Source organism: Cuculus canorus, chromosome 24 (genome assembly GCF_017976375.1).
Source record: "Cuculus canorus isolate bCucCan1 chromosome 24, bCucCan1.pri, whole genome shotgun sequence".
NCBI lineage: Eukaryota > Metazoa > Chordata > Aves > Cuculiformes > Cuculidae > Cuculus > Cuculus canorus.
In genome coordinates this window covers 6,553,264-6,578,109 of record NC_071424.1, presented here as the reverse complement: position 1 = coordinate 6,578,109, position 24,846 = coordinate 6,553,264, and the positions used below count along the sequence as shown (strand labels likewise).

Sequence of the window (24,846 nt, the reverse complement as noted above, 5' to 3'; positions counted from 1 at the left end):
CATCCAACCTGGCCTGGAACCCCTCCAGGGATGGGGCAGCCACCACTGCTCTGGGCACCCTGGTCCAGGGCCTTCCCACATTTCTTCCTAAGATCTCATCTTAATCTGCCCTCTTTCAATTTAAAACCGTTCCCCTCATCCTATCCCTGCACTCCCTGACCAAGAGCCCCTCCCCAGCTTTCCTTTTCTCCAGCTCCATTTAAGGGGTGAAGGAAAGCTGCTGGGTGAGTCCTCTTCAGCTTCTGCTTCTCCACCCCTTCCAGCCTCCCCATCCTGGTGTGCTCCAGGCCCAGACATCTCCCCTGACAAGGGAAACACGAGGGTTTAAGCAAGTTGACCACCAGCCTCATGGTTTCATCATACAGGCTAGGGATGATCCCTGTGGAACCAAACTGACCAAATACAGTAATTGCGATCTCCAAAGTCACATCTAGGGGACTGTAAACATCCCTGTGAAAGGGCAGGAACGAGTAGTCTGGCAGCTAAAATGGGACTAACACCGTGGTCTACTGTGTGAGTTTGACATCTCTGCAGCTTTCAAGGCTAACGATCCGCAGTTATGAGGGTGCCAAGGTTGGTGAGTAGGTTCACCACTTCTGTGACAGCAGAAAGCAATTTCTCTTGCCTTTAAAGACACGGTAACTGCTGTGGTTGGAATATACACATAATTTCATTAAAATTAACTTATTAAATACTGCTCTACTGCTTAGGAATGACTGAAAAATCTTACCTTGCTTCTGTAGATCAAAGCACCTCGTCTTCCTCTTGTAATAAAAACCGTCTGAAGTTTTATACAAATGTTTGATCTTGAAAACCAGAATGGATGTTCCAGTAGTTATTAAATAGCAGCTGCCCTGAGTAACTTTTATCCTCCAATTGAATTTGATTTGGCAAAATAAAATAAAAATAAAATAAAATAAAATTAAGGGCCTTCTCTGCACAAATGGGTTTTAAAACAGACTTTCAAGACAGCTCTACTCCATATCCTACTTCAGGCCTCATCTCCTGGAAATTTCAGGAGTGCAAAGGGCTCCTTGCTGTGGTCCAGCAGCAGATTTTGAAGGATGGGGACCTCCTTGGGAAGGGAAACTCTTTGTCCTCGGCACAGCACAGCATTCAAAGCATTTGCAGCTGCAATGGGAAGGAAAAGAGGACAAACTTGCAGCTAGGATGCTTTTGTGGGTTTGGGCAGTACAAAATGTCCCATTCCCCCTAGCTAAGACACAGAAGTCTTGGCCAAGGGGAATCCTATCCAGCCTAGGGATGTCCTAAGGGTCTTACCTGCTCGGCAACATCAGCAATATCATCACAGTTAATTCCAGAGGGAGCAAGACCTGGTCCTGAGGCAGGTAACGTGGACAGGCTCCCAGTTTCCCTGCTTTGGGACTTTCGTCTTCAGAGCAGACAGCATCCACAGATCACACTCTTCAGATCCACGTGGTGGCCTACATCGTGATTATTGTTTTAAAAAGGTCTTTTTGGCCCTGCTCAAATGTCAGAAATAAATTGAGGGCAGTGGTGGGATGGGTCTTTTACAGCGTGAAACTCAGGCTTTAGTGCTGGAGAGAGCGAGGTGAGATAGATCAAAACAATACTGAAGAGTGAGATAAGGATGGAGGAGCCTGGGTCAGGACTGGAGCTGCTCCCTGGACCCCCTCCCCAGCAGGATATCGGTACCTAGACGGGGCATTTTGTCTCCATGTCAAGACACAAGCACACATGAGAGACCAGCAGGTGGTCCATGTGTGATCCAGATATCTCTAAGGCCTCTGACTATCCCACAAACCCAAAAAGTTCAATAGCTTCAACACAGCTGCTGGAACTTCCTCTATAGCTTCACAGCACCTTCCCTCAGTGCCTAGTTTCTCCCTCACAGGAAACACAAATGTCCTAAAGACTTATGTTCTCCCTGGGTTTCACAGGTGACATTGCTCCAGGGAACAGGAGACTGCACCCACTCTGACCTATCTTGGCTGCTAGGGATGGTTAATGGAGGTTATAGTTCCTGGGCTCTTCCTACCAGCAAACTGAAAAAGGGGTCTTGAGGGGAAAAAAAATAATTTGCTGGTGATTAGGAACAGGTGCTTTTTTTACCCCATGTAACACACGGACCCTACAGCACTGGAAGCCTTTAAGAAGACGGACACCTCTTTGGAGAAGAGTTGGCTGCACTGGGTCCTGCACTGGAGCAGAAGGACCAGGAGACATTTTAAGCTTCCCTCCCACTCTGCAAAGTTGCAATCCTGCCATTCCTCAGGCACCATGTGTCTCCCGTTGCCACACAGAGCCAGTAGCCATGACAATGGCATCTCATGGCAGAGACAGAAGGGACAATTTCTGGGGGTGCTCTGGGCACCTGCTGTCTGATCAGCTTGGAAGAGGCAAGCCAAGCTCCCAGGGTGCGGTCCACGCTGGCAGGTGCTCCTTATGGGCTCGGCCCATGGCAGTGCCCGTCTTGCTCTGCAGAAGAGTGTCGCTGCAGTGGGGTCATTGCTGTTTGCCTGATGGAGTGAAGTCTGCACACACCTGAGCCATGGCTGGGCTCTCCTGGCGGCCGGGGGACAGCTGTGCAGTCAGCAGCCATCTCTGGGGGCGGGGATGCCAGTGCCAAATTCCTGCTGCCCAGAGATTTTGGGGTCACCACTGTGAACCTTACTCACGTGCTTGTATTGAAGGCAACGCGCTCCTTTCTGGGCCAGTTTTCTAGAAGGGTGGAAAGGTGCAGCAATGCAGCCCTGTTTAGGGCATGTGCCCAGGCTCTTTCCTGCAGCCTTGCTGCCCTTTGGACCAAGGCTTCGGAAGCTGTGATTTGCCTTGTTGGACAAGTTTTCAAAAGCCAACTCTTGGCTCCTCGCTCCCAAACACGTGTCTCTGTAATAGAGGCAGTTTATCCTCTGCTAGAATTGAGCAACTCAACCCTCCTCTTGCATTACAGAGCCTTTCAAGCATCATTTGATAAGCAGTATGAGCGCAGCTCCTAGGGCATTGCTAAATCTTTTGGCGTGCTTTGCTCCGCCAAAACTGTGTTCCAAGCTAGCTATAAATTATGCTTCACGGTAGGCTTTCATCTACTTGCCATGCAACGGGCGAGAACAAAGGCCACTACGTGCCACACCAAGGCAGCAGAGCCAAGAGCCGGGTGTAGGCAGAAGCGAGGCAGGCGGCAGTCTGCGGGAGGAAAACAACCTCAGCCCACTGCCAGCGTTACATCAGAGATGTGGAAAGTCAGGGTGGCTGCTGCTGCCAGCACAGGAGCCGTGGATGAGAGAGAAGAAGGGAAAGAGGGCAGAGAAATATGGGTTTGCTCACTTGGCACCGAGCAGTCACAGCAGCAAAAGCAGCAGCAAGCAGCGCAGGTTATCGTCCCAGCAAAGGGAGGGCAGGGGTAGGGCGAAGGGGCGCGGTTTTCAGCTGAAAGAGGGGTCCACCAAGATGAGATCTTAGGAAGAAATGTTTTCCTGTGAGGATGGGGAGGCCTTGGCTCAGTTTGCCCAGAGCAGTGGTGGCTGCCCCATCCCTGGAGGGTTTCCAGGCCAGGTTGGATGGGGCTTGGAGCCCCTGATCCAGTGGGAGGTGACCCTGCCCACAGCAGGGGATGAAACTGGTTGGGCTATAATGTCCTTTCCAAACCAAACCATTCCATGATTCTAGGAAAAGGGCTGCTCAGAACACAGGTGGCCGTGCACAGACAAGGTAGGGGAGAAAGGAAGAGCTGTAGGCACAGAAAATGAAGAGCTGCACAAGCCAACACCTCTAGAAACTCCAGCCACTCCGAGGCCACCCTGGAGGGAATGGTATTGCCTGGACCAGAGGTTCGGGACAGGTCAGAGAGTGGCTTCGCTTGCACAGGAGTGAGAAAATGAGAGGAAGTGTCATTTGCAGGGTAACAGCACTTCAGAGGTCAGTGCCTCTGGGTCTGTCATGCAAATCTGCACCTGCTGGAGAAGGTTGTGCCTGCTCAGAGCGAGGAGGAGCCAGTGTTCCCAACGAGCATGAGGAAAACAAGTGTCAGCCAGCGCAAGTACATTGTGGTTTGCTGCTCTGGGTGATCTTACCCAACTCTCATTTCATTGTGATCCTTTTCGGTTGAGTTCTCAGATAGCTCTGACCCCTTGGAGGACCACAACTCATGGGGCAGACACTCAGTCCTTCTGGTGGTGCCAAAGCTGGGCAGAGAATGAAACTGGAGGCCTTGAAATCCCTTTTTACTGCAAGAATGAGCTTCACAGAGAGTCCAATAATTTCCTTGTCTTTATGCGCGCACTCTAGCTCCATGTGGCTTAACAGCAACTTCTCCATCAATCAAGGTGCCTCCTGAGGCTGCTGTGAGAGTAACTGAGCACACGCAGCACCACCTCGTACTAAACTGGTGCTGCCTGCTGTGTCCTGGCTTAAAATAAAGCTCCTCAGGTAGCAGTGAGCTCTGTCAGACAGAGCAGTGCTGAGTGTGATCCCTCTCCCGAGCCCCACAGGCTGTGTTCCGTGGCAACACAGATGCGGATCCAGTCCACACTGTGTTCGCCTCATCTGACTTGAGCAGTGAGCGGCTAACAACATCCTCTCTGCAGTGGTTTTGGTTTGTCTTTCATGTTACCAGGCCCAGAAGTAAGATTAAGCAGGAAATTATGGTCTGGTTGACACCTCATCTAGCTTTGCACTGCCAGGACTCCTAGCAGGGCCATTTGTGTCGAGGTGTTTGAGGAGCTCCGCGTGATGCCCTGTGGGGAAGCTGCCCATGAGCTGTCTTGGATGACCCTGTGAGGAATCCAGCATCACGGTAAGCGTGACCGGGAACTGCCCTGCGAGCTGCAGCTTTGCACTGACTGCCTGAATCCCACGAGAGGTTTGGCTGTGGTGGGCATCTCCCGGACTGCCCTTGGATGCTGACTCACCGCTGAGAAACGCTGCAGGGGGTTTAGAAATACTCCAGACTTGTTCAGTTCTACCTCTTTGCTTTGCCGATTGAAGCGGAGTTTCAGCCAGGCATCCCAGAGCATTTGAGGGTGACCAACCCGGACAATATCACCCCTTGAGCTCCCCACAGACTGCTCGGGCTAACACAGAAAAGAGACTGGAGTTTAAAACCTACTGACAAAGCACGCAGGGAACTCCAGGGCCAGAGAGACGTGGTGAAAGCACCCAAACACACACAGCATCCAAACCTGCCAGGACAAATGGTAAGCAAGGACTGGGAACCTGGTAGAAGTAAAGCATTCGCCTCGGAAGCATCTGGGGAGGACTTATAATGGCCCTCCAGTACCTGAAGTGGCTACAGGAATGCCAGGGAGGGACTTTTTACAGGGGCGTGGAGTGACAGGACAAAGGGGAATGGTTTGGATGCAGCACTAGGATTGCCTACACTCTTCTCTGGCTACACGCACATGATCTAGAAAAAAAATCAATCCTCCTTCCAGGCACTCAGCTGTTAACTGGCCCAGGTTACCAGAGCAGCTGTGGCTGCCCCATCCCTGGAGGTGTTCAAGGCCACATTGGATGCGGCTTTGAGCCCCTGATCCAGTGGGAGGTGTCCCTGCCCATGGCAGGGGGGTTCAACTGGGTGACCTTTAAGGTCCCTTCCAACCCAACCCATTCTATGATTCTAAGATCATCCCTGCACAGAGTACCCCAGTGCTCCACGGACGGATGTTGCAACCACTGCAGATCCAGGACCAAAAGTCAGAAAGCGGGTCCATCTTGCCCTGTGTCTGTCCTTTCCCAGCCAGACACAGTGGAGGAAGAGATTAAATTCCTTTTACTTCCCTGGAACATCTCAAGCAAAGCTGACCCTGCAGAGGAGCTCCTCCATACCCCTGCCTCTGACAAGGCGTGGAACAACCCAATAGCCCAATGGGTTCCCATTTACCCTCCCCAGGAGGGCCACTACCCAAACCAGCAACCACCAGTACAAAGCATCCTTCCCTGGCCAGGCTGCCCTGGTGTGCATGTTACAGGACACTCTGGAGTTGGGACTACCATCTTCAGAAATGGGCTGCTGTCAAATTCATCCCTCCCATGAGGGCTGGGTGCTCCCAGCTGTAGACTGGGACAGGCAGGCGGGGGATGGCTAACATCAGTCCTTTCACTAGCCACTCTGCTTGCCCTGTCGTAGCACACCGGCTGCCGGACTGCTCAGCTTCCCCGAGGAATGGGAGAGAGCGTAACAGAAAGAAAAAGTTTTATCTGAGCCATGGGAGGTTGAGAGCAGTTCAATTTCCAGTTCTCCCACCTAGAGCAGGACACTGAGCTAGACCAAAGAGAAGCCACAGAGCCCACCCTGCACGAGGCTGGTGACCACACGGCCTGATTCCTGCAAATCAGAGCAGCTTGTGTGCACTCATGCTCTGCTCCCAGATCTTTTCATCCTCTAGCCACACAAACAGAGCTGAGCGTGGGACAGAGAGAACTGAGCAGGACGTGCAACAGGATACCATGGCTGTGTGCTCCAGCAGACTGAATTTCTGCCTCGCTGCAGCCTGCAAACCCCTCTAGATGGAGTGTATCTGCCCCTCAGCTCCTTCTGGGAGCTCAGGCAGCACTCATCTCCCGGGCTGCATCCCCAGACCAGCAGCAATGACTCCACTCAGGAGCAAAGGGAAAGACAGGCAGAGATGATGATGCTTGGATCCAAGCTGCAGGAGCCTGCGGAAGGACACCATCCTCAAAGCTCTGGGGGAGAGGCTGCCAGGCCACCCTTGAATGTAGAGCTTCTGCTGTTCCAATCTCATGGTCTAGGAAGGAATTCTTCAGCCCTCTATCCAGATGTGCTAATGACAGCTCTTAAACAAAGTCTCATAGAGGGTGTTGGGGCTCTCAAGTGTCTCAAGCCTCTGAAGGAGATGGAATAGCAGAGCCTCCGAGGCTGGAAAATGGTCTCTACACTGTCCGTCAGGAGAGCCGGAGGGCTCTGCAGTCTTATAGCACCACTCCCTGGAGATGAAGGGATGGGACCGGCTGTGCAGAGGAGCATGGACAGAGAATGGAAGAAAGTCCATCGAGTCCCTCGGGCTGACATCAGCACTCAGAAAACAGCATGGAAAAGCACTGCTGATTTACGAGCAGACCTGAGCACATTCTCCAGATCACCAAAGACAGCAGAAGCGGAGTCCTAATGAGCATTTCATCTGCCGCAAATCAGTTGAATAACCCGAGCACAGGGACTGCCAGGGAAGGCTCCTGCATCAGGACTGGCTTTCTGCCCTGACAGGTTCCATCATCGCGTACTCAGAGCTTAAGACAAGATTTTGCTCTTATGCTGTTGAAACCTGCTCTCCAGCTCATTCATCCCAAGCTGGCACAGCTGCTCACCCTCGGCAGTGACACATCCATCCAAGCCATCCAGGCCCAGCCCTGCCTGGGAAGAGAAGGGGGAAAAACACGAGTACTGGCAGAGGTGGCGCTTAGCACACCCACCAACATGTCCTGTGCCCTCCACCTGGGATGGGAGTTACCAGATCTCCTCTGTCCCTCCCAGCTCAGCAGCATTGCTCTCTTTGGTGCTCACAGCCTGATTTGAGAGCCAAACCCCACTCACCTGGCATTGCTGCTCCCTCATCAGATGGGAATTTGGGGAGCGGTTCTGAGGGACTGCAGGACAAGTGACAGCAGATGCTGAGCGCTGCAGGGCCACGCTCCAAGAGCTCTTCCACACCCTCAGTGATGAGAAGCCACAGCCCAGGGTACCAGCACCACATCCTCTGACTGTTGCGAGTGGTTCCTGAAGGAAGAGTGGTCAGAATTACTCCAGCTCCCCAGTTGTCATCTTCCAAAGTCAGAGAGTGACTGCAAAGAACAACAGCAAACTATGAAAAACTAATGCAGAACAGGTTATGGGCAACAATTGCTCTACCTGCCACCGCGCTGGAGTATGAGTCCAGCCACTGCCGGGGCACTGCGGGTGGTTGGACAGCCCACCAGGAACAGGGCATGAGATCCTCTCGCTGAGCCAGTGGCAAGTGAGCAGCAACAGTGATGCAGGAGGAGTTCCTCAGCGCTGCCTAAGCAGCACAATTCCTCCCTTTCAGCTGTGCCAGCGACTGGGGAATCACTGCCAGTGCCAGCGTCCAGAGAGCTGGGCTGGGGGCCCCTACAAGAGAATATTTTTGCTGCAAGAAGTGAGGGAAGTAGAGCTTAGGACATCGCTGAAGCAACAGGCCACCTGAAAAGAAACATCTAAATCTCGACAGACCCTCCTCCAGGGACAGCACTGCAGTTCCCAGTGGAGAGTGAAGGAGTTGCTCAGCAGAAGCAATAGGCATTTGCTTTCTTGACCATGGTCTTGAGCTTCTGGTTCAGCACATCCACCCATCGCACCCACTGGACCACAGCAGATGGCTCGGTGGGCACTTGCTGTCTATTCCCACTCTCCATGCTCTTCCAAAGGACGGGCAAGTAGCACATCAAGGGACTCCACTGACCTGGCTATCAAAACTGCTTGAGATGGGAGGGGACAATTGGCCTCGGTGTGGCAAAGAACACAGGCTGGGCAGCAGCACTGCCCTACCCATCTCGTAGGATGGCACATGCTGCAAGGCTGGAGCCACATGGGTCCACACCGGCAGTCCTGAGAGCCCCATTCTCCTGGGAGGTGATTTCTGTAACAAGATTTGGAGGGGGGTTGGGAAGCCCATAGGGTGGGAGCTCCAACAAGAGGTGCCCATACATGTGTGAAAGGGAAGAACAGACCCCTGCACGGCTGATGGAGGAGACATTTAGAGGGGAGTGGACCTGGATTTCCCTTCCCTCTTACAGGTGGAATGTAGACAGGCTTCATCTGGTGATCCATGAGGGCCTGAGACAGGCGTCACAAGGCGGTGGAGGTTATCATGGTGTAAATAAAATGATCCTTGCTTAACATTACCATGAACAAATATTCCCAAGCAGCAGCTGGTATCGATAGCTTCAAGGAAGAAGGTGTGAGATCACTTCCCATGGGTACCTCCAGGTCAGTAAGGGGCTGGCTTATGTTGCCATGCATATTATTATATTTTTTGAACCTCGTTTGCATGATTAGAGACTGCACTCTCTGCCACTCCATCATGTGCTCAGTTAATAGTGAGACATAAACTTACAAAAGCCATGTATCTGTGGTTCTTCTGAGCTTACATATGGTGTGGGGTTAACTTGTGCAGCCATGGCACATGAAAACACGGTTGCAACAGACATGGATTGGCATTCAGGAACTGGCTGGGCTTCCTTCTCCAAAATAAACACTTACTCACAGAAGATTTTGCTGAATTATGGTTTAATTTAATAATTTACTCTTGCTACATCTGTACAACTTTGTACAAAATATAATACAATCAAAAAGAGCATTTCAGCCCCACATAAATGTTTGACTAGCTGTCTGAGGATCCAGTGGCTCCGAGTCTTTGATCAAAACTCTCCTATCTTCGAGATGCCATCTTCAGGGCACCTTTGGTGGTAAGACTATGCATTTGCACAGTCATCATTTTTGCTCTCCAGTCTCATTCTCTGCTTGGTGATGGAATCCGCCGGCCATGGCAGAGGATCTCTGGTGGTATCTCTTATTTCTGGTCAAACACGCAAGATTTTTAACCTCTTTTTGCATTAGGCAAAACATTGCATTAGCAATGTCATGAGGTAGGGACAGCTATGGTTCAGAGATGATCCCGGTGTGGTAGTTTACACCCTATCTTACAGCACTTGCTGTAGCAGGCCTGTTTAAGTACAGCATGGATCTGCTCATGCTAATTCAGCTGATTCTAAACTGCCAATCATTGCTATCAAGACATTTTCACTGTGAGGAGCACCACCCCATGTTGGCCTAGTCCGACAATTTATCTCTTGCCCAGATAAAACCAGCAGGCAGATACTCTTTTCAACTTGGAGATTAAGGGAAACAATATACTTAGCTGCAACTGGGAGCAGAATACATGCAGAAGTGCTTCTACCAGAAGTAGAAAACCAGCCGAGAATTACATGGGATCTAAAATAATTGCTTCAGATTAGAGAACTTTATGCCAAAAGGCCGACTTCATAGATCTCTGGTGTCAATAAATATTGTTGTTGCAGCCTGACAGCAGGTGAGCGGCACAGCAGAATGATCTCTTGCTCCTGTATTCTCCATGGAAAGTTTCATCTTGGCCAATTATTTTTTTGGTGTTCCCAAAGCTTCTCATCTTTTTTTTTTTAAAGGACTAGTGGAAAGCAATGATTATTACCAAAAGATAGAACTCTCTGAAAGCTTTTTTTCCCAATTTTGACTACAATGCAGCATCATGTTCGATATGCAGCTACTGAATCTGATAAATAAAACACTCAGACCAGAATGCACATCTGAGAATAAATACACAGTCTTTGTAAAGAGCCAGTTCCCAACAAAAGCCTTTTCCTTCACATGGTAGTGCAGAGATGTTCTCCTGAAGGTCATTCTACAGGGTGGAATCTGAAAATAACAGAGAGATAAGTAGTTCAATATTATGAGGAGGGAGACTAAGGCACACTGGAAGGGGGAACCCAAATGTTACAGGGCCAAGATGACCAATGCATGTGAAAGGATTACAGGTATTTAAACTGACCCATTTCTACACTCATAGAATCCCACCGAGGTATTCTGCGTTGCATTAAAAGGAAAATGTTTGACCCAAAGCAAAGGATATTCCTTAATCAACTGAGTAAAATTGCCAACAATATTTATCCATAAGGATACCCACCATGAGTCTATCCTTAATTACATTGATTCTGTATTCACATCAGGATCCCCAACCACCATTTAACTTATACCACACCCCTCTCTTTCCTGCTTTCTCATTGCCTTAGGCCACCTAACGCCAGCTTTTCCCTCACTGCTTCACCTAACCCTGCACATCTGGCAGGATTCAGCAACTCCTGCGCTGTAGAGAAATCCAGCCGACGTATTCTCTTATGAAATGTAGATGCGATGTCTCTTTCTAAAACATTTGCTCTAAGTCAACCAAAAGCTCTGGCTCGTGTAGAAATCAAATGTTTTACTCACACCTGCCTTTTCATTTCTATTTCATACTTGACCACCCACAGGTTAATTAGAAGTTCAATAAAGCAGTCCAGACATCCACTGCCTCATAGGAGATCGCTCTTACCAGTAACTACAGCTGCATGGCTACTATTTTTAAGGCATCTTGGCAGCAGTGACATCTTGACATCACCCAATGACAGAAGATAAGTAATTAAAGATTCTTACCTTTAATAGTGAGGAAGGCTTTGCTGAACGCACGGCCCATTTCATTGCTGGCTTCTACCATATATTCTCCTTCATCCTGCCGTGAGACACCCAGGATGACCAGGGAGCAGACACCGAAGTCATTTGTGCAAAGATAGGCAGGGTCACTGGAGAGGTCTCTGCTGTCCTTGTACCACGTGATCTTTGGCGACGGATAGCCTGCCACCGCACAGCTCATATGGCATTCGCTCCCAGTAGTAACTACGTGAGGCTTCAGCGGGGCAAGGATTCTCGGGGGCTGGTTTTGATTAACACCTCTGTATTGCTGTGGTTTGACCTTAGATTCAGCTGTAAAAAGAGAAAAAACAGCAACGCGCACTCAGATACTGCTCCACGGTGACAGAGTTCATGGTTAAAAGGACTGGTTTTCAGCCGTGACACTTGGCTGTGCAGAACGCCTGGCACTGCCAGAGAGGCCACGCACCCGTGGACTGTGTAATGTGTGTTTCTTCCCAAATTAGCTAGAATTTAACTTTGAAGTCAAAAACTTCATTTTTTGCAATACTTAAGCCTTAGATTTTGCTGGGAATTAATGTGGTGTCAAGTTACATGACATAACATAATGACACCACATTAATTCCCAGCAAAATCTAAGGTTCAGCTGGAGCTGAACTTGGAAAGTGAAGCAAAGACCAACGAGAAGGGCTTCTACAGGCACATCAGTCAGAAGAGGAAGGTCAAAGAGAGCATACCCTGACGAATGGTTGAAAATGGTGACCATGTATCAACAGATGAGAAGAAGGCTGAGATACTTAACTTTGTTGCCTCAGTCTTCACTGATAACCGCTCTCCTCACTCCTCCTGGGTCATGGGACAACAAGATGGTGACCAGCGAGTAAACCCCCTCTCACTGTAGAGGAGGATCAGGTTTGTGAACAGCTGAGGAATCTGAAAATATATAAGTCTAAGGGACCTGATGAGATGCATCCCAGAGTCCTGAGGGAATTGGCCGATGTGGTTGCCAAGCCGCTCTCCATAATATTTGAAAAGTCCTGGCAGTCAGGAGAAGTCCCTGGTGACTGGAAGAAGGGGAACATTGTGCCCATTTTTAAAAAGGGCAGAAAAGACGACCCTGGGAACTACCGACCTGTCAGCCTCACCTCTGTGCCTGGGAAGATCATGGAGCAGATCCTCCTAGAAGCTATGCTAAAGCACACAGAGGACAGGGAGATGATTAGTTGCAGCCAGCATCGCTTCACCAGGGGCAAATCCTGTATGACCAACTTAGTGGCTTTCTGCGATGGGGTAACCGCAGCAGTGGACACAGGAAAACCAGCAGATGTGATCTATCTTTGTAAAGCCTTTGACACCATCCTCTACAACATTCTTCTCTCTCAACTGGAGAGATATGGATTTGATGGGTGGACTGTTTGGTGGATAAGAAACTAGTTGGATGGTCATATTCAAAGAGTAGTGGTCAATGGCTCAAAGTCCAGATGGAGATCCGTGGTGTGCCTCAGGGGTCTGTACTGAGACCAGCGCTGTTTAATATCTTCATCAACGATATAGACAGCGAGATTGAGTGCACGCTCAGCATGTTTGGGGATGACACCAAGCTGAGTGGTGCAGTTGCCACACAGGACAGACAAGATGTCATTCAGAGGGACCTGGACAGACTGGACAAGTGGGGCTGTGTGAACCTCATGAGGTTCAACAAGGCCAAGTGCAAGGTCCTACACCTGGGTCGGGACAATCGCCAGTTTCAATACAGGATGGAGGATCATGTGATTGAGAGAAGGCCTGAAGAGAAGGATTTGGGGGTGCTGATTGATGAGAAGCTCGACATGAACTGGCAATGTGCACTCCTAGCCCAGAAGCCGACCCATACCCTGGCCTGCATCAAAAGAAGCATTGCCAGCAGGGCGAGGGAGGGGATTCTGCTCCTCTATTCCTCTCCTGTGAGGCCTCATCTGGAGTATTGTGTGCAGTTCTGGAATTCTCAACATAAGAAGGAGATGGACCTGTTGGAATGGGTCCAGAGGAGTCTGCAAAGATGATCGGAGGGCTGGAGCACCTTCCGTACGAGGACAGGCTGAGAAAGCTGGGTTTGTTCAGCCTGGAGAAGGCTCCAAGGAGACCTTATAGTGACCTTTCAGTACCTGAAAGGGCTACAAGAAAGCAGGGGAGGGACTGTTTACAAAGGCTCGTGGGGATAGGATGAGGGGCAATGGGTATAAACTGGAGAGGAGCAGATTTAGACTGGACATAAGAGTAATTTCTTCACTATGCGAGTGGTGAGGCCCTGGCCCAGGTTGCCCAGGGAAGTTGTGGCTGCCCCATCCCTGGAGGTGTTCAAGGCCAGGTTGGATGGGCCTTGGGCAGCCTGAGCCAGTGGGAGGTGTCCCTGCATGGCAGGGGGTTGGAACTTTAAGGTCCCTTCCAACCCAAACTATTCTATGATTCTATCTGCACATTTCCCATGTAGAAAGAAGAAGCTTTCCCTGCTGAACAGAAATTTCTCAGGGCATTTCCATGCATCCTTGTTCTGGGCAACTAAAAGTCCACAGGAGGAGAGAACCATTTCAGGTTAGAAACAAGAAAAGAAACAAAGCATGACAACATATGGATAGCTATTTGTAAAAATGGTTTTACCCTTTGTCTTTTGAATTCTCCAAGGCTTTGCAGTTTCACTTGGACCACTGACTCCCAAGCAATTTTTTGCCACAACCCTGAAGTAGTAGTCCCGGCCCGGGATCAGTTGGGTGAATGTGAACTTGTTGTTGTAGATCAGGTCTCCCACCACACGCCACATGCCCTTCTCAGATTCACGTTTCAGGACGGTGTAGTAGAGACTACTTTCCCACTTCTCAGATGCTGATGGCTCCCAGGTGACTGTCACTGTATTGGGCACATTCTCTTCCAGACGAATAGGTCCAGGTGACTGTGGGATGTCTGTCAGATGAAGACAAATAACATCAATGATGTAGGGAATGTGGCACAGCACAGAACCCTAAAAACTTTGAGTCTATTCAATGTCTGGAGTGTGAGTAGACACCCTGGCCGTGAGAAGAGACATAATTTGATTCCTTGTCCAGCCACAAACATTCACTTGCTGTTAGCTGAACTTGAGCTGCATTGCAGGGCCTCCTTCCCTTCTAACAGGGAGGAGATGAAGGCTGGTACAGCTCAACTCTTTCACCTCTTCAGGAGAGTGCATCTAGAGTTGTAACTATGAGTAAATGTCCTCCAGCCTGCTGCTGACCAATCTCAGGCTGTTTCAAAGCATGAACTGCTCTCCTGGAGTTTGCATTATCCGTCTGCAGGACCTTGTTATGCAGAGCCACTCTGGAAGCTGGATGTAATTTTAATGAGTATCACAGAATCACAGAATCACCAGGTTGGAAAGGACCCATTGGATCATCGAGTCCAACCATTCCTAACACTCCCTAAACCATGTCCCTCAGCACTTCATCCACCCGTTCCTTAAACACCTCCAGGGAAGGCAACTCGACCCCCTCCCTGGGCAGCTGTTCCAGTGCCCATTGACTCTTACTGTGAAGAATTTTTTTCTGATATCCAACCTGAACCTCCCCTGATGGAGCTTCAGGCCATTCCCTCTTGTCCTGTCCCCTGTCACTTGGCGGGGGGAGTAGATCACTGTCTTGCAGACACAGCCAAGTGAGAGCACAAAGTGGCCAGGCAGTCTCATGGGAAATTGTACTCTAGGCATTCCTGTCCCTGCGTGGCTAAACTGCATCAGAGCTCACCATACAGAACTTGGTTTGGTGTCTACTGCCTACGTACAGTAAATCTGAATGCATGTCGTGAGCGAGTTACCTGTAACGTGAACTTGGAAGCTGAATGTTTCTCTTTTCCCTAACCCGTTCTGGAGCTCGATGGTGTAGGTGCCACTGTCAGTGAACTCAGCTGCTCCGATCAGCAGCTGGGTGGCACCATCCTTGGTGGTTATTGCAGCCTGGTTTCGAAGAAGCAGCCCATCCTTTAACCAGGTCACCACGGGGTCCGGAGATGCCTGTAAAGAACAACACAAGTTACAACCCATGTTTATTTGCCTCTGGATTCCATCTTTACAGCTTTAGCTTTGTTATTTTGTCCCAAATATAATTGTCATGGTAAAGTAATATTTACTTTAAGTATGGATCCAAGATCACAGAATCACAGAATCACAAGGTTGGAAAGGACCCATTGGATCATCGAGTCCTGGATAAAGGGCTACTTTAAAATTTCTTTGTAACTTTTCTCTTTCTCTGTGTCTTTTAAGAATGCTGCTGCAGTAAGGTGTTCAGGTTAGCTGTGTCAGGTGTGTTAGAACACGAACAGATGGCCTCAGTAGTTAATATTCTCTACTTTTAAAGACATCTGCTGGTTTCGGAAAGGAAAACCAGCCCCAAAGTCTTTATTTGCATCGTGTAATCTTTCATCCCTATTCTCCAGGAGAATAGGAGAAAGGTAAACAAATATGCATGCTTTGCCTTCATCAGCCCTTCTTGATATCCCAGACTTTCCCCACGTTGTTCCAAGCTCACATCAAAGCACATGGGATTTCTGTCAGCGCACGCCTGTTTCTCAAGCCATGTAGCATAAGCCGTGCTGCTTAATAAGACACGTGCAGTCAAGACAGTGTTGCTAGAGATGCTACCCCAAGGCCTTCTGAAGGGGGCCAGAGGGAATCAACTGGTTTTTAAGTTCTAAGTATGACAGACAAGTATCAGATGATGTTAATGTCGATGTGGTTGGATGCAGACCATTGTGCCCCCTTTGCATAACCTCATAGGACACTAAAGTGAAGAGTGACAGCTGAGTCCTTGCTCGTGTTTTCCTCATGCAGAAAGGATACACAGCAGAGGCAGGTTAAAGGATTTGCGCAGTGTCTTGGGAACAAAATTCCATGCCAAGATAACAGTAGCTCGGTTTTCATGTCTGTTGTTGACTACAACAGAGACAGAGGGGGAATTCATAAATGCATGGGAATACTTACTTCGAAGGGAATATTCACTCGAATGGTATCTCCTGCTTTTATAAGCAGGAAGCTTTTCACCGTGTCATCTATTAGAAACCTGGGGGAAACTGGAAAAGAAAGGGATTACAATAAGCGGTTGTCCATTATTACAGAGTCGCTGGCTGACAAACTCCTCTGCATGCGTTCCATGGCCCTCGCGCCTTTCCAGCAGGGACTCTGCCAGCTATCGATAAACCCATAGTGTTACTGGGGGAAAAAAAATGCTTCCTGATTCAGAACCAGAGTTCACACCTTTCAAATGTTGCTACTATTTACTTATCACCATGACTAAATGAAGGGAAATGATGTAAAAATACACTCACAGCCATGGTTGTAGAGACATGATGTCTCAGTCACAGAGAAGATGGCTTTTTGACACACTTTACCCCATCATATGGATAATCTTTTGTGTAATCTAATATCTGAGGAAACTGGAATTGCAAATGGAATTATGAAGAGTGGGTGCAATACAGAGCACAGAACACCTGCAGGAAACCTGACTTTACTAAAAATCCTATTTTTTTTTTAGTACTTAAAATATTTTTTCTTTCTTCTCTGTTTTTATCAAATATGTTTGGCATTTTCCTAAAAATACCAGACCCGATAGTCCTAAATTGCACTTAGCATTTCCAGTTTGAAAATGAAAAACTGCTTCCCAGATGCATTATATTTATCTTTTTACTGATTGATTATAAAAGCAGTGTTCAGGCATAGGCCAGAAGTAGACATTTTCACTTAGGAGTCAAGTTGAGGGAGGTGATTCCTTGACAGAATCATCTTTTACTGCTGTATTTCTGCAATGTTCCCTAACAGCAGGAAAGAAAAACAGAGCTAGATTGTAAATAAAGATGGAAAAAGTCAAACTAGAAAATTAAAAAAGGTAAACAAATGTTACAAAAACCAACATGACATTTGCAATCTGAGAGAAAGAGAATGAAATAAGGTATTTAATTCCACAAGACTGTAGAAAAACAGACTGAAAGCTCTATTTTTCCCCTCAAAGGAGCATGGCTAGGCATAAGGTTTGTGCAGTATCTATCTGACACTACTGTGGTTTAGCTCCACACAGGGGGCAAAATGTAGATCCCAGGAGAAAATACAGCTTTGGGTGTTCTTTGATGATAGTAAGTCTTTAACATGAGCTGAAAGCTGCACATTGTGCATTTACTATTAGTTAAATATTCATAATTTCCAGATGTGGTGACCAACAAGACCATACTCTAGAGGAGCAGCGTAAAGCTTGTCTTTCTGCTACGGTCTAGGGCTTGAAAGAAGCTCATCACAGTGACCTACAGACCTTGTCCACATCCTGTTCCCTATAGAACGACCTCATCCATTGGGAAAACAGCCCACTTTGGCTCACCTACAGGGGGAGCAGCTTCCATGCGGGCTTCAATCTCTGTGGCTTCTCCTGGGCCACTGTCGTTGAGGGCTCTCACCCGGAAGAAGTAGGTCTCCTCGGCTTGGAGGCCTTTAACTGTGTAGGTGGTCATCTCTACAGGAAGAGTAGTGCATTTGGTCCAGGTGAGGCTGGTAGAAGGCCGCACCTCCACCTCGTAGCCTTTCACGTCACTCCCATCTTTTGTTTCAGGTGTCTTCCAGGTCAAGGTGACTCTACTGCTGTCACTGCTGCTCACTTTAAGGTCCTGCACTGGACATAGTGTTTCTGAAAAGAGAAAATGTATTTAAACTATTTTTCTAGGATTTCTGTCCCCTCTTTTCAGGCACTTCCTGAGATTCCCCAACATTCTTGAACCACACTGGATATCCACCCTGCTGCCTTGCCTTCACCTCGTCACAGTTCTTCAAAGCCGGATGCAGGTGCCTGCTCCTGCCAGCCGTGCAATATAACCTGCATCAGCCCCGAAGGGTCTGCAACCCATCCTGAAACACTTCACACTGCACGCAACTCCCTCACAGGGAGGCTGCCACGTCTTGGCTTAGACATCACACAGGAAATCCTTCCGTGCCTTCCTCACACTGGTAGCAGATTCTCAGCTATGAAACACTCCCAATTTTTTGATCTTTGTCTTCACACACTTTTACAAAGCATTTGTAAACATCACATCACCAGCTTCACACATCCCCAAGCAAGGATGATTGTGGCAGTGCTGCACTCACTGGTGGGATCCCGTGCAAAGGCAGGTTGGGAAGGTCCACTGGCATCTCCTATGCCAGCATCATTGACAGCTGCTACACGGAATTCATACTGCAGACCTTTCTTGAGATTGGTAATTTTCAGCTTCTTGTCTGCAGAAAGAAAAGGAGCGTGTTGGCTCAGGTGAGCTGTTATCCAAGTAGGAAAGGTTGAGATGACAATTTTGTACTTTACTTCATACAGAACTGTGGACTGAATAATTCTTAGGAGCTGCACCATTTCCCCTGCCCCTTCCTATCCAAGTGCATGTGTGCTTCTGGAATGTGTTCATGTTGCCTTTCAAATCAAACAGTATTTGAGAGTTATGAAGTTAGAGAAAGGATTAATACTGCTTTTCCTTGTGGGATAATCCTAAACACTTCAATATCAGATAAGAATTCCTAGATCACAACTGACAGAGAATTGACAGCTACAGTCAAAACACATTTTGGAGTCCATACACATCGCTTGGGTTTTTTTATCTTCCTTGCATTTATAACTTCTTCTCTGCCAAGTTCCTAAGGTCTAAGGACAGCAATTCTGCATGTGAAGGGAAGACTTTAGTTCTAGAAATTGAATTGCTTATCTACGAAGGCGCTATGTCCCAGGATGCAGCAGTGAGATTCCCTACACTCTTCTCAGGCCATATGCACACAATCTAGAAAAAAATCAGTCGTCCTTCCACTCACTCACCTGTGCAATGGCCCAGGTTGCCCAGCAAAGTCATGGCTCCCCCATCCCTGGCGGTGTTCAATGCCAGTCTGGACGGAGCTTTGGGCAACCTGATCCAGTGGGAGGTGTTCCTGCCCACAGCAGTGGGTGTGACTGGATGGGCTTTGAGGACCCTTCCAATCTCAACCATGATTCCATGATAAAAAACAAATCCTGGGTTGGCTGTGGCACAGCTGTGTAACCTTGCTTGTGAAAAAAACACATACACTACAGCTGTGAAAGTTAAGAAGATAAAACTTCAGACCCAGATAATGTGGTTGTGATGGGGACAGTCAGCAGCTCAGGAATTTAAAAGGAAAAACACTGATATGAAAAGGTAGGAGATTCTAAGCAGAAAGCAAGGAGTTAGAAGGCAGTAACTCCACCAAGATCAGTGTGTTACGTCCTAAACCCAGCTGACATTTTTGTCTTTTTAAAGCTTTCCAGTCCATTCCAGGATTCGAACTCCCTACCTGATACAGGCGCATTGTTGACTGGCAGCCAGGTCATGGTACCCTTCTTGCGTTTTTGGATGATGTATCCCACAATTCGGGAGCTGCCAGTTTTATGAGGTGCTTTCCAAGATATTGTGATGGAGTCTTTGCTGGTACTGACAACCTCAGGGGCGTCTGGGGCACCAGGTGAAGCTAAAAAGAAACCAACGTTTCATTATTAGCAGGTATATTTTATTGCAGGATAAGAAGGAGCTCTGTGTCTTTTCTTCTTCCACTGTCCCCCAGGTATTAATACGAATGCATTTTGAAAACCTGACTGAGATCTGGCACTGTGTATGCTATTCCGCACACAAACAGGATTCAGCATGTTCCTAAATTTTGTTTTCATGAATGACCTGCTCTCATCACAACTGACAATTCTACTGTCAGCCTAGGGAGTGGGGCATGTACATTCTTACACATTAGGAAAAGTAAGTGTTATTCTTGCTTTTAATGACAGAAACTGGAAGAAGAATGGATTTTCTTATCCCTCTCTGCACACAATACAGGGTTTTTCATCATCATGAGAAGGAGAATGTAGAAAGAACATCAGAAACAGAACAGAGCATTGCTTTCTCCTAAATACTACACATATTCAATGCAAAACAGTTCCAGGATTTAAACTCATTGAAGGACAAAGAATATTGTCCTGGTTAATATTCAGGGATCAACTCCTCCAGGTTCAGGAGCGATGCATCCTGACAAAGAGAAAGCCATGCAGAACCTCCAGGAGGCCTGCATGGATGAACAAGTTGCTCCTGGACAAATTTAAATTCAAAAAGGAAGCCTACAGAGGGCAGAAGCAAAGACAGGCAGCCTGGGAGGAACACAGACATTGTCTGAGCAGCCAGGGATCAGGTTAGGAGAGCTGAAGCCCTGATGGAATTAAATCTGGCCCAGGATGTCCAGGTCAACAAGAAAAGTTTCTCTCAGTATGCCGGGGACAAAAGTAAGACTAGGGAGAATGTAGTCCCTCACCAGAAGGAAATGGGAGACCTGGTAATAATCTGGAGATCACTGATCTTGTTGCATATTGCATTTTCCCCATGAAACTTACTTTCCATTTAAGAACGGAACATAACTGAGAACCTAACGCCACCTCACTCTGCATCATCAAAGCCTACAATAAACTCCTAGTCTCAACCTGTAATCACCACAGATGTGCGAAGATTTCACAGCCATGACTCAAGTTTAGATCTGTAGCAACATCCAAAACGCAGCAAGTTTTCTTTGATGCCACATTCAATAACAGATTTCCCAACCTGTCAAACACAATTATGAAAATTTCTTCCTTACCTTTACCAACAGCCTTCACTTCATCGGATTCCAGCGCGTCACTGGTCCCCTCAGCGTTCACAGCTCTCACCCTGAAGTAGTAGCTCATGTCTTGCTCCACTTTGTTAGTGGTGAAGGTAGTGCAGGTCTTGGAGGTTTCTCCCAAAGTCACCCAGTCGCTCTTGCCTACCTGCTGTCTCTCAACAACGTATCTTTGCAGTGGTCTGCCTCCATCATCCTTTGGGGGCTTCCACTGAATGGTGATGTCATTTACAGAGCTTTGTACAATTTTGATGGGCCCTGCAGGTGGCTGCGGCTTGTCTGAAAAGATGAACACAGAGACTGTGAGTTGGCTCCTGATCCAGAGGGGCTCCTGGGTTTGAAGCAGATACTGTCTCTTTCTCACTAGCTGGGAGACTCAGCTTCTGATGGAATTCATGCATTAGTGCAGAATGAGGACTGGGCACTTAAATTGCCTCTTCTAGACTTCCACTCTTCTCAGTTTTGCTAAGCGTGGGGGACACCAGGCCCTTGCTCCATGGGAGAATTTTGCTTTGAAGCACAGCACCAATTCAGCTTGCTTATAAGGAGGAAACACCATTTCTGGTCTTCCAAAAGAGCACAGGCATTTATAACAGAGCTGAATTTGGCCTTGATAATCTGTTTCAGATTTTGCCTCTTGCACATAGTTCCATCTCCCACTGACACCCAACATTCAAAACTCAGCTGCTGAGGCCAGGCAAAACCAAACTAGATTTGTGTCACCTTTTGTTAAAGAGCAAGAAACATCAGCAATCTTTGCTTGTATCCCAACTTAGTGGAAAATTACATAGTTCTGTTCATCCTGGAACTCGCAGTAGCACTAAATAAGTTTGTCACCAGTGTTAATGGGTTCTCTGGCAAAGCGTTACAATGAAAGACACTGTGGATGTTAGGGGGCTCTTACCAAATACCAGAAGTTTTAAGTCGATGTCTAGGATCCCACTATCATTCTTCAACCTGACTTTGTAATCTCCGCAGTCCTTTCTCTCACTACTCGAGATGGACAGCACGGTAAAGGTCTCCGTGTTATCAACACGAATCCTTGTGTCATCTACCAGCTCCATTTTGTCCTTTAACCACATTGCTCGGATTGGCAGCCGGCCCTCAAAAGGGATCTTGATCTGCACTTTCTGCCCCGCCTTGGCCATAGTAGGAACACTCGTTAAGTTTTTGAGTAGAACTTTGTCAACCCGTGGAGGATCTAAGGAGAAGATACAATGTCATTAGAAACTGCAAGTCAAAGAGGATAAGGCCCACCTTGGAGGGAAGGACTTCTCTCATGATGCTGCCAATAATGCTTAGAAGCTCATAACATCTGGACCATGACTTTTAGTTGCACGTACAGTGCTTCACATACATAGACGTACTTTCATAGACTCATAGAATTTCTTGGTTGGAAAAGACCTTTGAGATCATCAAGTTCAACCATACCTGTCTAGTACCAAACCAGACCACTGAGCACCTCATCCACTCGTCTTTTAAACACCCCCACAGATGAGGACTCCACCACCTCCCTGGGCAGCCTCTGCCAGTGCCTGAGAACCCTTCAGGTAAACAAATTTTTCCTGATGTCCCATCTAAACCTGCCCTGGAACAACTTGAGGCCATTGCCTCTCTCCTATCGCTTGTCTCTTGGGAGAAGAGACCAGCACCCACCTCACCACAACCTCCTTTCAGGCAGTTGTAGACAGTAATAAGGTCTCCTCTCAGCCTCCTTTTCTCCAGTCTAAACAACTTCAGATCCCTCATACGAATTATTCAGAAACGTTCCATATCATATTTGTAAAGACAAACTGCACCACCAACGCCAACCTGGGCAAAAACGTTTACATGGTAATTCTTTATAATAAAGTTGTCTCAATAACCAACAACTGGTCTCTAGCAAAACAAGTTATGTATGTGTTTAGTGGCAGATAGGTATGGTTAGTCTCGATCTCAGAGGTTTTTTCCAACCTTGTGATTCTATGATTCTGTGCTTCAAGCACAGCAAGGCTAGAGCGCTGCATCAGGACTCACCTTCAACAAAAATCGAAGCTTCAGTTTTTATATCTCCACCTTCAAATCTGTATTTCCCAGCATGAATATCTTCCACTTTGTTAATGATCAGTTTGTGCACCAGACCTTCCTTTTCAAACACCACTCCATCCATGCTTGTTAACTACAGGGGAAAGCACAGAGACTCAGTCTTAAAGAAAGAGAGGAAAAAGGGGCAATGCAAACGAACCACACAGATTTGAAATGTAATTGAAAAGACTAATGAAGAACAGGCATGTTTAATTGCAATAATATTCTGGGCACTTATGTGGTAAAGTCGCAGGTAAGCACTGTCAACCCACTCCCCCTCAAAGATTTGATTTAAAGTCCACTAAAATAAGTTCTAGTAAAATCTCCAAGCTCTCTTCTTCCTATTCTTAGCAAGAAAAACATTGGCCCGTGCTTGAGTGTGACGCCTCAGGGCTCCTACAGTGTCATCTGGACCCCACAACTGGAAATACTCTTTAGGGCTGTTTAGGAACACAGATTATTTTGTCTGTGCTCGACCTTATGTGCTAATTTAAGAGAGCACTCCTGTTACACCTGCCTGAATTATCCTTTGAAGACTTTCTCTCACTTTTCACATGTTTCTCCCATGCACTAAGGAAAAGACAAAGGATGCATCTCAGGGTAGAGACCCACACCGTCTCACCCATGAAGAAGCAAAAAAAAAGCCTTCTGTTGCCAGCAAGAAAGGAAATGTGAGCAAGAAGGGGGAGAAATCTTGCTGGGTTTCTATCAGGACGTTTATTTATCAACAGGTTCCTGCAGAACCCTTCCAGGGCCACACTGACTACAGTAAGGTAGGGGGAACACACCTTGACGTGACACTTGGTGAAAGGCAGAGCTAGAGAGCAGAGCATTGCAAAGCAAACAGCCGCTAGAGAACACCTACCTTTAATCCATCTTTAAACCAGGTCCCCGTCACATCATTTTTACTGACGGTGCAAGACAGCTCAGCTGGTTCCCCTTTCAGGACTCTGACACCAACTAAGTGTTTGTTGAGGTGACAGCGTGGGGCTGAATGTTAGAGAAGAAAAGGTTGAAAAGTTGGTGTTACACTGACAGAAATGTCTGGATGAAAATTCATGTGCATGCGAGGAGACAAGAGAGGTTTTCAGAAAACATGTACTGCAGTCACAACAGGCTTTTGTTCCACTGCTCTGGGGCCAGCTGGCAGGAACCCATGGCATGGAGGGGACAGGCCAGCTGACCTGCGTGCAGTATAGAATCACCAGGTTGGAAAAGACCTCTGAGATCATCGAGTCCAACCTTACCTATCTGCCTCTAAAACATTTCCTTAAGTACCTTGTCTACCCGTCTTTTAAACCCCTCCAGGGATGGGGATTCCACCACCTCCCAGGGCAGCCTCTGACAGTGCCTGAGAACCCTTTTGGTGATTTTTTTTTTTCCTAACGTCTAATCTGAACCTGCCCTGGAGCGACCTGGGGCTGTTCCCCCTTTTTCTATCATCTGTCACTTGGGAGAAGAGCCCAGTACCCACCTCTCTACAACCTCCTTTCAGGCAGGTGTAGACAGTGATGAGGTCTCCCTTCAGCCTCCTCTTCTCAAGGCTAAACAACCCCAGGTCCTTTGGCCACTCCTTGTAAGATTTGTTCTCCAGACCCTTCACAAATCACATCATCCATCCACACGTTTGCTATTTCAAGTCTGTATTAATTGTCTTGCCTCCCACTACAGCCAGTGGGAAAAAATATGGACATATTAATACTGCTCTCATCACTTTTCCTCTGTGCTGACCAGATCCAGGGCTGCTCAAACAGCTCCCCCTGAATCTTCCCAAGTCACACTCTTCACCCCTGTACTTCACTTTCCAAGTTCTTCTCTTTTAACATCCTCATCCTCTCTAGGAAACACTCACCTCCTTCCCCATTCATGCGAAGTTTGATTTTACTTCCTTCTTTATAAGTTTTGTTAGCCTTAATCACTTCTAACTCGTCAGCAATTCCATCAG

At 47.7% G+C, this 24,846-nt stretch overlaps 1 protein-coding gene across 2 annotated transcripts in view; it reads right to left on the bottom strand.

Moving 5' to 3' along the window:
- Positions 1–9,232: 9,232 nt before the first annotated feature.
- Positions 9,233–24,846, bottom strand: part of IGFN1 (immunoglobulin like and fibronectin type III domain containing 1) — a 39,885-nt gene continuing 24,271 nt past the window's right edge. For both annotated transcript variants that reach the window (XM_054087776.1, XM_054087777.1), the window contains 12 exons: positions 23,767–23,891; positions 22,854–22,995; positions 21,742–22,038; positions 20,817–21,116; positions 19,500–19,673; positions 18,300–18,428; positions 17,542–17,844; positions 16,158–16,246; positions 14,996–15,191; positions 13,811–14,110; positions 11,180–11,506; positions 9,233–10,405 (listed from right to left, as the gene is read on the bottom strand). In XM_054087776.1, coding sequence (XP_053943751.1) covers positions 10,392–10,405; positions 11,180–11,506; positions 13,811–14,110; positions 14,996–15,191; positions 16,158–16,246; positions 17,542–17,844; positions 18,300–18,428; positions 19,500–19,673; positions 20,817–21,116; positions 21,742–22,038; positions 22,854–22,995; positions 23,767–23,891 — 2,396 coding nt within the window. In that variant the 3' untranslated portion in view covers positions 9,233–10,391. The remainder of the gene's footprint in view (positions 10,406–11,179; positions 11,507–13,810; positions 14,111–14,995; positions 15,192–16,157; positions 16,247–17,541; positions 17,845–18,299; positions 18,429–19,499; positions 19,674–20,816; positions 21,117–21,741; positions 22,039–22,853; positions 22,996–23,766; positions 23,892–24,846) is intronic.